At 39.5% G+C, this 11,228-nt stretch overlaps 1 protein-coding gene across 4 annotated transcripts; it reads right to left on the bottom strand.

Annotated features, from left to right (window-relative positions):
* Positions 1-1,266: 1,266 nt before the first annotated feature.
* On the bottom strand, positions 1,267-10,047 carry mfsd1 (major facilitator superfamily domain containing 1). Of its 4 annotated transcripts, XR_311976.1 has the most exons (18): positions 9,843-10,047; positions 9,614-9,666; positions 9,213-9,325; positions 9,024-9,066; positions 8,821-8,888; positions 8,351-8,459; positions 8,118-8,220; positions 7,635-7,733; positions 6,667-6,778; positions 5,948-6,004; positions 5,599-5,755; positions 5,291-5,388; positions 5,055-5,167; positions 4,886-4,933; positions 4,632-4,698; positions 2,051-2,156; positions 1,652-1,843; positions 1,267-1,511 (listed from the first exon to the last, which is right to left on the bottom strand). XR_311976.1 is itself a non-coding variant. In XM_005742168.1 (17 exons), exons 1-17 carry the CDS (start codon positions 9,985-9,987, stop codon positions 1,784-1,786), a joined length of 1,551 nt encoding a protein of 516 aa, XP_005742225.1. In that variant the 5' UTR covers positions 9,988-10,047; the 3' UTR covers positions 1,267-1,783. The 4 variants fall into 4 exon arrangements, 2 of the variants coding, with proteins under 2 accessions (XP_005742225.1, XP_005742226.1); XR_311975.1 differs by having other exon boundaries at positions 1,728-2,156; XM_005742168.1 differs by having other exon boundaries at positions 1,267-1,843.
* Between the last annotated feature and the right edge of the window lie 1,181 nt (positions 10,048-11,228).

The following is an 11,228-nucleotide window of genomic DNA, read 5'->3' on the forward strand; positions in this document are numbered from 1 at the left end:
GGTGTGCCAATCTATTTGCTCTTAGCAACTAACTTCCAGGGTGTGGGTTGGACTCAAGTTAAACAAACAGCACGATTGATATTTTATATCACGCCACCCTACACAGACTCAGGTGAGAACCGAAGAGGTGAGGTATAAAGATGCCTAAATACTAAAAGGCCTCCTTTAAGGGTCGTTTTGCTGTAGGGCCTACCAAACCATCAGATTTGGCCTTTTGGATGGAGGACTTCCAAATCTGCCCGCTGTCCACCTACTATAAAAGGATCCTTATCCCGGTGTCCTACAGCCTAGTCTTTTTGCTTGGCCTGAGTTTAAACGGCGTCCTGCTGTGGTGCGTTATCTGTCGGACGCGCCGCTGGAGCAACACGGTGATCTACCTGACCAACCTCGCAGTCGCGGACCTCCTCTTCGTGTTGGCCCTTCCTCCACTTATCATCAGCGATGCTATGGGAAACTTCTGGCCCTTCGGCAACATCTTCTGCAAAACTGTTAGATTTGTCTTTCTGGTCAACCTCCACTGTAGCATAATGTTTGTCACCTGCGTCAGCGTTCACCGGTTCATCGGGGTGTGCTATCCCATCGCTGCTGTGCGCCTCAGGACCAGAAAGTTCGCCATCCTTGCGTCAGGGTCCATTTGGATTCTAGCCAATGCTGAGATTTCACCGACATTTGTGTTTGCGCACACGGGTGTGATCAACAACATGACTGTTTGCTTTGAAATGACCGGCCCGAAGCAATTTGATATGTTCTTTCCATATGGGCTGTTCTTGGTTATAGCGGGCTTTTTGATCCCATTCTTGGTCGTGGTCACCTGTTACTGCTCCATGATAAAGGTGCTGTACTGCGGGGCCGCGGACAGCATTTCTAATACCAGGAAACAGCGTGTGCGCAAAAAGTGCTTGTATACCCTTTTAACTGTGTGCCTCATGTTTGCCGTTTGTTTTGTGCCGTATCATATTGTCCGCACTGTCTACATGTTTGTCAGAGTCTACATGCCAGGAAACTGTCATCTGCTGAACCTGGCCATGATCACGTTTAAAGTCTGGAAACCGGTTGTCGTGCTAAACTGCTGCGTAAATCCTCTCATCTACTTCTGTAGTTCTCATCCAAAGCGTCTAAAGTTCACAGCCTGGCTCTGGAGGAGGAATAAAAGAGTGGAGCCCACTGTGTGTCTGGTCAGCAAGAGGTGTGAAGGGTATAATCCGTGAAGGGATGTGATCGGTAGACAACAGTGATTAAAATTATCCTACAAACGCATTCTCTGTGTTTTATACTTCATTTTATTGATTTAAATTAAAAAATGCATTTGTCATAACTAAACAATATACAAAATTTCACTAATTGTGCAATTATTATGCAAATACTAAGGTCATCTCGCAATTAACTTGCAAAACTGGAGCAACACCACAATCAACAGACTGCTCAATAGAAAGCAGCAACACTGTGGTCATAGGTGACATTAAACATTTGTGGGAACTGGTGCCCTCTGTCGTATGTAGAGAATCTTATTTCTAAAAGAGAAGAAATATTCAGTTCAAAAATGGAAAATAAGACAGGTCTAAAATATTCCAAACAGTGACATTAAGTAGCCATAAAACAAACACACCAGCGAACACTCGGAACAGTAAGTCAAGTGAAGATTAAAAATAACCTGGAGGTAAAAAGCGCTTCAAATTTCCATTGAAAATAGGACATTTTTTTAAAGCATCGTCTATTTTAGCATATACTTGTCTCGAGGCACAGAGTGACAGTGTTGGAGCAGCAGACAGCTGAATGAAGGGCATCATTTCAGAACACTCCTGTAAGCAAGTGATGACAGATGGCTGGAGAAGTGGTCTGGGATCTGAGCGAAGAGAAGACAGGACAGATTAAATGAAGAAGAAAACCCCCCACAGTGGATTTTAAAACAGCGAAGAAGCAAAGCCTACAAACAGAACAATAATAGAAAAAACATAATGTTCTATCACTGTAAAGATAAGAGGCTGAACGGATTAATAAATGGCTCTCTTTGAATATGAATTGCATAAAGTGTGTGTGTGTGTTTGTATACCTGTGCGCCCAGCCTGGAGAGATAGCGGTTGCGTAAGCCAAAAGCAGACATGGGTGCCAGTCTAGCCAGCTCACCCTGTGTCGGCTTACTTGGCTGCCTTTCTTTCCTGCAGGAAAAAATAAAATAACATAGACACTTTGAACATCTCTGCAGCCAACACTAACATGAACACAATTATGCAAATATTACAATAGGATTAGTCACCCAGTCTGCTGCAGAAGACAGAGAAAAGGACACAAAAGTATTACAGAATAACTTCTTCAATAAAAAAAAAAAGGATGCTTTAAAAAAAATGTTTAATTGAATGTCATTGTTCATGGCATCAAATGTGATCTTTTCAATAACTTTGAATTTTTCTGTACCATTTCACAGTCATCTTGTACACAGTTCAATGTCAGTTAAAGTTTAATACAAGTTTTCTCTGTTAAACAATTGCAGTGAGTTCCCGACACCACAGAGCAAACAAGCTGACCGAGCAGCCATTTCTGAGTATAGTCATTTAAATGTGTAACTACCTTTTTTTTTCTTCCCTTTTTGTACTATTAATTGTACTGGCTGTCTTTATGTATGTATGAAATTCTTGTTAAGACTCGAATAAGGGTTCATTTGCCCAACTGAGGTAGTGAATGTTAATCATCCACAGTGCGTGACCCTGCCACTAACACAAAATCCTCCTCCCACATTACTGGAATGGTCAGTGTTAAGCTGAATATGTTGTTACACCATTAAGATAAAGCAAATATCAATTTGGGAAAGTGCTTAGAAAGAATTAATTACCTGAGCTTGATAAAAGAGCAATAAAGACAATCGATAAAACACAATTCTTTCGTGGAACTGATCTGACTCTTTAAATAAATAAAGGTCACATTAATGGAAGAGTTTAGAAAAGTTGAGACTGTGAATATCATTACATGGGTAAGCGTGTCAAAGGTGTATCTCATATATATATATATATATATATATATAAAATTTAAAAAAAATGATCTTTAAGGTAATTGTAACATTTGATGATGGAACAGAAAATAAACTTTTATGAACTTTGCAAATCAGCAAAGAGTAAATGAAGAAATAAGAGAATAAGCCAGTAAAGACTTAAACAAAGAGCTCTGCTCTTTTTGAGATAACCTGCCACACAAAGGTCAATGAAACATATTAGAACTGACTATGAGCCCATTGTGCCCAAGCACAGTCCAAAAAGGCTGATTTTGGTTAGTAATTGTGACAAATGGTGTGTACATAAATGAACTGCAGAGCTTTCTGCAATCAGGCTAATAACAGTTGTGCAGAAATGTTGGAGTTTTTTTTGTAAAAACAAGAAAACAAAAAAAACAAAACCCCAAACATTTAAAATCAGTTACCCCATTTTACATGTTAAAAAGCTAAATTAACAATAAATAGTACATGATAAAAATCAAAGGACCCCTTCCCTCTGTGCTGTAAGTACAAATGTCATCTTTTGATAATTCAAATATTTTTCAAGCATGCTGAACTTTGACACACACAAAAAGTCAGTAGTGAGTGAATCCAAGTAGAAATAAAGTAACTTTGACACGTTGGAGAGTAACTGTGGATTAAGTAGGATATGTCGTTTGTCAAGTGTCCCGTAAAATCGCATTTAGACATTTATGCAAGGTTATACAACAGTCCCAATTCCAGACAGTCAGTTCTGGTGTGAAGAACCACAGATGACATCACTGGGCGGAGTCAGAACCGCAGTCCTGCCCCATGGTAGCAGATTGAAAGCTCAGGGGTGGACACTGCAGCCTGCTGGCTCTGAAGCCCAGGACCATGTGTGTTCGCTCATCATCATCATCATCATCATCATCTGGAAAATATCAATTAAAGCATGAACCAGGAGATATTAATCAGTCTGCACAAGTCATAACACACACATAAAAATAGAGATTAGTCAGGTTCTACATGAGTACAGAAAACATGTGACTTTCATCGTTCTTTCTAATTGTAACTGAACTGAAAGTAGAAGTATTGGTTTCATTCAGTGCTGCGAGTGCAAAATAAACCAACCACAGCTAACATGCACGTGTCAGTACAAATGAATATGAAAGCCGAAGCACATAACCCAGCCAGCTAATATAGAAAATGACTTCCTGAAGTTAAAGAAAACTCGCTTCAAAACATGTTTGCCTGTGTGTGTGTGTGTGTGTGTGTGTGTGTGTATTAAAAAACAACAACTTTTGAACTAAAACCTAATAAAGGATTTTTACCTTTAAAATTTCTCTTTGTTGCAGAACCAACAACAAAGTCTGTGTCAGTCCGCTTCATTTTTATATGTGTAATACATGTATAATATATAATACATACAAAATACGTGTTGTACAGGTTTCTTGCATTTTAAGCGTGGATAATAAGAAATCATAACATTATTGATACACTATTAACTATTATTTGTAGTTAAAACTATTAGTTGTGTCTATATTGGAAGTTTCTGTCTACCTACAATGTGTTTATGTCACTTGACCGCATGAGAGAAGTGTTCAATACGTTTCTGAGATGCTTGTCTAATTGATGCGCAAGTGGGTGGAAAAGCACTGACGGTGTGTGGAAGGTCAAAGCTACTCACTCTGCATCTGAACTGGCTTCTTTACTGAGTTTGGCTCTGGCTGCGGCTGACAGGTTCAAATCTCCTCCTGGAGCAAGAGAAGGAAATAGGCAGATTAAGCAGTGAGTGAATCTGATGGTAAGGAAAAGAGTGTGAGAGTAAAGTGAAAAGATGTCATATGAGAAGGCTTATGAAGAAAATCGGAGACAATAAAGAAACACAAAAAAGAGAGGAGTGAAAATGTGGGACAATTCAACACTCCAATCTTTTCTCACCTTTAATGTAATCCACAAAGTACAGCAACACTGCGGCTATCAGTCCAACTACAAGAAAGTGGAAGGAAAACCAATGCAAAAAAGACATAACCAACAATGGCACTCACAAGTGTCTAACAAGACTTTGGAAAAAAAAAAAAGGGAAACAAAAAGACATAATAGTACTGACCACAAATGCAGGCGCAAAAAAACACTTCCAGAACCAGGTACCCTTTGCTGTCGAGGATCGCCCCTGCCGCTATGGAAATGATAGCGAGTCCCAGGTTCTGAATGGACTGCATACTAATGTGCAAAGACAGAGAACACACATCAGTGTCCATATAGCAATATTTATATGTTAATGGGTGGCCCAAACAAGCAGAATATGTATAATTTAAGTCTTAATGATAAAAAAAAGGTACATACAAGCCATAGGCTGTCCCGAGTTGATGTTCAGGCACGACAAAAGCCACCATGGGCCAAAGTGCACAGGCCAATAAGGAGTATGACACGCCAAGCAGGGACTGGAAATCAAGCAGATGCACAGAATCTCACTTTACAATTTCTCAGTTGGCTGAGACCAAAGAAGTTAACTGGACACGAGATAAAACAATTCTCCAACTGAAAAAAAGTTTTAGTTCATCCACACGAACTCAATTTTCAAGACATACTATAACTGTTTATGAATGTGCAAAATGTTTAAGTGCAGTGTAAAAGGTTGCCAGGGAAGTTACCATTGCGATCCATGGGTTCCAGAAAGTGAAGGCCAGCATCATGTGAGCGGCAAGTGTTGCTGCCACTGCAAGCAATACCCAATACACGTTCCTCCCAGTCTTATCAACCATGAAGCCCAAAACTGGAGATGCAGGGGCTGATATGATGTACACAATACTAGGAAAGATAGACAACGGACAATGAATGATTCATGTTAAAACATTATATAATGAATATCCTTATATTAAATGAAGAACACGCTATTTTAGGAAATTCACCCGCCACAAAAACTGCAGAATATAAAGAGTGCTAATATCTTAAGGTAGCTTGGTCTCAGTTGCCCAACAGGCAACACCTAAGCTGAGTTACCTGTTGACAGCTCTGGCTTGAGCTGGGGAGAAGCTGAATTTTTCAATGAAGAACACCCTGCGAATGAAAAGACAAGATGATGCGTTCACAGTACAAAGCACTGCTTAGCTTTTTGGCTGTTATGACAACAAAAGGAGAGATTGAATTTTCATAGCAGCCATCCGCTCAGTTAGCGCTGACCCATTGTGGCAAATCCATGTCAGTTGCTACGTGATCTGAGAACGCCTTTCAGTGAAGGAAATTCATTTTGTAATGGCTGCAATTGTGTCCTTTCACTTCAAAGCTATTTGTCAAAAACTCCCTTTGTAGTTTAATCACAACACAAGATTGTGAGGTTGAACAACTACCTTGATGAAGGTTCTTTATTTAATTCTTATCAGGCATTTTAACCATAACAGTGCATTATTTAGAGTGGGAGTTCTTTCTTCACTCAAAGCTAAATGGTTATGGGCACATCACAGGATATGTTGACTTTAGGAAAGACTAAATCAGGTCACTTTTAACATTAAATGAATAACATATAAAATACACCACTAACAAACAAAGATAATGCACTTGGATGTTGGGATCTGTGTGCTGCTTCCTGTATTTCATGAGAAACAGGGGATGCACAGAGCAGACAGCGTTCTGCAGACAGTATACATACTATAAAAGCAATATAAGGACCACTGGAGGAAACATGGTGTTAGAGGAAGAGTGCAGACGTATGGAGTACTCACTGTCCCAGTCCAATAAAGGGGAAAACTGCCACGTAGTAGCCTACACAAACGATGAAGATAAGCCACAGGGCTGCAGGGAAATGCTTCACATCCGTGATCTTGATCACTTCGCCTAACATGCAACACAAAAAACAAATCTGTCTGAGAACACCATTTGCTGTGACCAACTCTAAAAGAATAAATGCTTCTTTAACACATGTCAACCTTTTTCCTTATTGACAAATGCTACAGCATGCCAAATTTAAACATTTTCTTCCCCACCGAGTAGTAGTTTTCATCCATGATTCTGCAGACTAAACCATTTGAATACAAAAATGCCATCAGTTCATTATTTTATCATATTTGATGTGCGTGATTTTTTTTTTTTTAAATAAATACTTCATGAGTTAGGCAGGATACACATGGATGCATTTCAGGCTTCAGCGCTCTCACTTCTCATTTCCCTTTTAATAGGGTGACATCATGCGATGCCAACTCAACTTGCTAATGTTGCTTCTGCTGAAAGTTTTTGAGAAATTAAACTGTTGACAAGCCAGCAAATGGGTTAACTAATGAAACCACACAATGCAACCATTGCAACCAAAAAAAAAAGGTTTTGAGAGGTGAGAGAGACCTTTGACAACTAACTTCTGGTAATTTCAACCTAAAGACCAAGTGGATATTCTTGACATTTTAAATGTAAATAAATTCAAGAGGTTATTTTTGTCATGTGACTAGGGTTAGAACCACCTAATCACCTCTGGCTATAACTGCCACCAACACAACAACAACAAAAAGTCCAACACAACAGAGAAAGTAGAGTCAAACCAGATAGTTGGTTTTAGAGCTCAACAAAACAAAAACTAAATCTGACTTTGCACACGGGGGCAATCTGCAACGATTGTGGAAGAACTTCTAGTATTCATTCACTGATGTGAGTGAAAGAGGGAAAACACAAAATTGAGGGAGAAAGTATGGGAAGATGTTACCTGTTCCTTCTTGTTCCTTGTTGAGGATCCTCTCGGCTCTTTTGTCAAGGAATCCCAAAACCAAGGCACAGACTAGGGAAAACACGCACGTTATGGCAGCTAAGGGGAGAAAAAGAAATGGAGAATCAGAATCATTTTATTGCCACTAAACATGTTCAGTGAAATTAGAAGCAGCAGGAAACAACACAAAACTGCAAGTTGTGCAAAAGTGGAAACGTCTGCATGTCAGAGGATAACATTACAAGAACTGGCACTTCTTCTGTTCCTTGTGATTCGTCTGGAACAGCCGGCAGCACTTTTAGTTCTCTATATCACTTCTCTCTGTTGGTTTGTGCTAGCTGTGTTACTTGAACTTAGAAGTAAAAAAGAAAGGGTGTAGCATTTCTACCAAACAAGGAAATAAAGGGGGTGTAACTGGAGTCTGAGAGTGTAAAACTCACCTGACAAGTCAGGTTCAGTGAAGTGCAACTGTAAAACATTTACCTATCAAGAGTGATGCACCCAGCACGGTGTGTCCAGGCGAGCCAACAGCATCTGTAACTCTGTTATAAATCCAGCCCATTATGTTCATGTTCACCGTGCTGCCCTTGGGATGAGCAGAGAAGTCAGTGGCATGCATTTTGTACAGCTTACCTCATTGAAAATATCAAAACAAACAAAAATACAAGTATTTCAAAGCCTGTATAAATGCACTTTTTCATTTGGAGCGTTCTTACCACGCGAGCCATGCTCAGCTGAAGGCCAAATACTAGATTGAGCTCCTTGCCTTTGAACCAGTTCACTGCATATGTGTTTTGGGCTACTGCCAAAGACTCTCCTCCAATACTACCCAAGAAAAGACAACATAGAAGGGATCATGTAAGCAACAAGACTGAAAACCTGAGTCCTAGAATCAGACTTTAATGTCTCTTGACGGATAAATATATGTGACTGAATAACACCACACTGACTTTGTTTTAGCGACTTGATGTGTGTTCAGGTTCGCTAAGAATCCCCCATATATGGTATTTCTGACTATATCATTCATATTCTGTAAGCTGATATGAATCAGTGTCATAAGAAACTGCATGTTTTTTATTACTATTTCAAACAAGAAAAGGACCAATGTTTGTTTGTTTTTTACGTTTTTACATGCTAGTAAAATAAAAAGGTTTAACTAGAAGACAGTTTGTTTTGGTTTTATTACCCAAATATAAATCGTCCAGCTTCCATTAGCCAAAATTGATTTGTCCATGCTCCAGCAGCAAAGACCACCTATGCAGAGGTAGAAAAGTTAAAAACAATCTAATCACCACAGTTTTCCCAAGGATTTTTTCTATTGAGCTATATGGATTTAAACAGAATGTATATCTGTAACTGCATTCTTCTGAAACTTCAAGAGTATATTACCTGACCAGCACAGACAAAAAGGGAAAAGATGATGGTTCCCAGCCTGTAAACAAGAACATGGGGAAAGATACCAATCAAGACGACATGTACAAAATCCATACGGAGCATTCACTTTTGTCTTTTGGGTGAAAATACATAAACAACACATAGTTGGCAAAAAACATACAACCGACTGGTTCTTCTCGTTACCTGACACCAAAGACCCGATCAAGCAGAAATCCCCCAAAGAAGCAGAGGACTACATTAGGCCAGGAGTACCAGGCGTACAACTGCATGAAGTCTGCAGTCGTCAGATGCAAATCCTGGGCGAGTCACAGAAGAAAAACAACAGACATTGGACTCTCGCTTTGTGTTAGTTTTTGCTATCAAATCTGTGTAACAACATCATTTACTAGGAATCTTATTTGACTGTTCTTGTTGTTTATTATGTAGATTTTTTTTTGTTTACACAGAGTATGGTGATCTTTAAAAGATAACCTCTGTTCTATATAAAAAGAAATCTCCAAAAGCTTGTTAGTGTGGGATTAAAATAAATGTCTGCATTTGGTTTTAAGGCCCTGGTGTAAAAGTTTGAATTATGTGTGAAATACCTGGATGACTTGACTTTGGAGTGCAGCGGGATTATCGTAACAGAAGTAGCTTCCTGGAACAAAGCACCCACATTAGCGGGGCTCAGACGTGACACTATTGCATTTATTATACATTTCATACATAATAAGCAGACAACAACGTGCATTATTTACAGTAGCTTGATAGTATTTAACTTTAGTTAGTCCCAAATCTCCCACATAGCTCGCCGTGCCGCCTTTTACTCCTTACCGAATCCCAGGAAGCACATAAAAAAAAGGACAACCAGTCGGTGCAGTAAGCGGCTGGGGTCGCAGATGGCGAGCATGGGCCTGCCGGGTCCACTGCCCCTGTCCTCGTCTCCCAACAATCTCTGCCGCTCTTCCAAATCCGCCATGTTCGATTATTTGTGAGGTTCACAGCAGAGAGGAAGACCTAAGAGTGTCAGTCATATGACCCGTTATGCACGTCACGTGGCATTATGTTCGCGCAGTGAAGCTGGCGTACGCCTCGGGAGCGCGCACAGTCAGCTGAGCGGAGTGGGATGAGTGTAAATAACAGACGAGGTTTCGTCTTACACAGTGAGCACAAACGGTTAGTTAGTAAGGTTTAGTAACGTTTGTCACGATGTAGCATGAAATATTAGACGCTAAAAGCTTTTACTGTTGAGATCACCTTTCCCTGAAAAACGAAAGATGGTCTTTTAGGGATGTTTTGAAAAAGAAGAGCGGAGTTTGCGTTTAAAAATTCTTCTTTGAAGAAACGAAAGCGGATTCAAGTGGTTTTAAACTTTACAGTAAAAAGTGTGTCAGTATTTTTGGACAGATAAAGTAGTCACTTTAATTTAAAAGCTTAAACTATTGTGATAGCTAGTTTCGTTGGTCACCGGATTCAAAGATGGTGAGAATAAAGGTTAATGAAAATTGTAAAGACTATATTTCTTCATAGGAGATGGAAGAATAAAGCAATAAAGCTAAATCGCCTATATTGGACTTGAATTGTCAGGTGACCTGACAGGTGATTCCCAACATGTCATCAACATGTCAAAAACTATACAAAACTACAAACTACAAAAACTTGGTGGGTGGGGGGCGCTGATAGTCACAAAATAAACAAATGCTATTTTCATTACACTTACACGTTAGATTGAGCAAATATGATAAATTGTATTTCAAAAACCAATACTCAGACATTTATCTCAAATTACAGACGCTGATTTGATGGTAAGACAGACCAGTGACAGACCAGGATTTTATCTTTTAATAGTTTTCAAGATTTTCATGTTTAAACATTTCATAGCGTGAAAAAAAAAGCCTAAAAGGGGGTCAACCAATCATCTTGAAACATATTTGATATATGAAGTTTCAATTGTATAACAGCCCAACTTTGGACTATAAATCTTTTATGCAAATCAGAGAGAGCTGAGCAGAATGCTCACGTTGATTTGAGAACGGCATGACTCGTGCCAATTCGATATTTTGTGGTATTTTATGTTTTTACCCTCAAGCGGGTCACCTCATAAACTGTACTGTTCATCTGTAGTGAGTGTAGGCTGACTGTCCACTGTTTTGTGAAAGGAGACAGATACAGGTTGAGGAGTCAGTGTCGCTGTCCGATGACACAGACACAATTGTTGTG

The sequence above is a fragment of the Pundamilia nyererei genome, unplaced genomic scaffold (assembly GCF_000239375.1).
Source record: "Pundamilia nyererei isolate P.nyererei 1_Seehausen unplaced genomic scaffold, PunNye1.0 scaffold00117, whole genome shotgun sequence".
Taxonomy (NCBI): domain Eukaryota; kingdom Metazoa; phylum Chordata; class Actinopteri; order Cichliformes; family Cichlidae; genus Pundamilia; species Pundamilia nyererei.

What these genes read in the sequence shown, in the direction of transcription:
- mfsd1 (XM_005742168.1), bottom strand. Translation starts at nt 9,987, where the DNA reads ATGGCGGATTTGGAAGAGCGGCAGAGATTGTTGGGAGACGAGGACAGG. An exon ending in CCCTTTATTGGACTGGGACA is followed by an intron (nt 6,005 to 6,666) that starts GTGAGTACTCCA and finishes TTTCATTCGCAG; the next exon opens with GGTGTTCTTCATTGAAAAAT. An exon ending in CTCGGGACAGCCTATGGCTT is followed by an intron (nt 5,168 to 5,290) that starts GTATGTACCTTT and finishes TTTGCACATTAG; the next exon opens with TATGCAGTCCATTCAGAACC.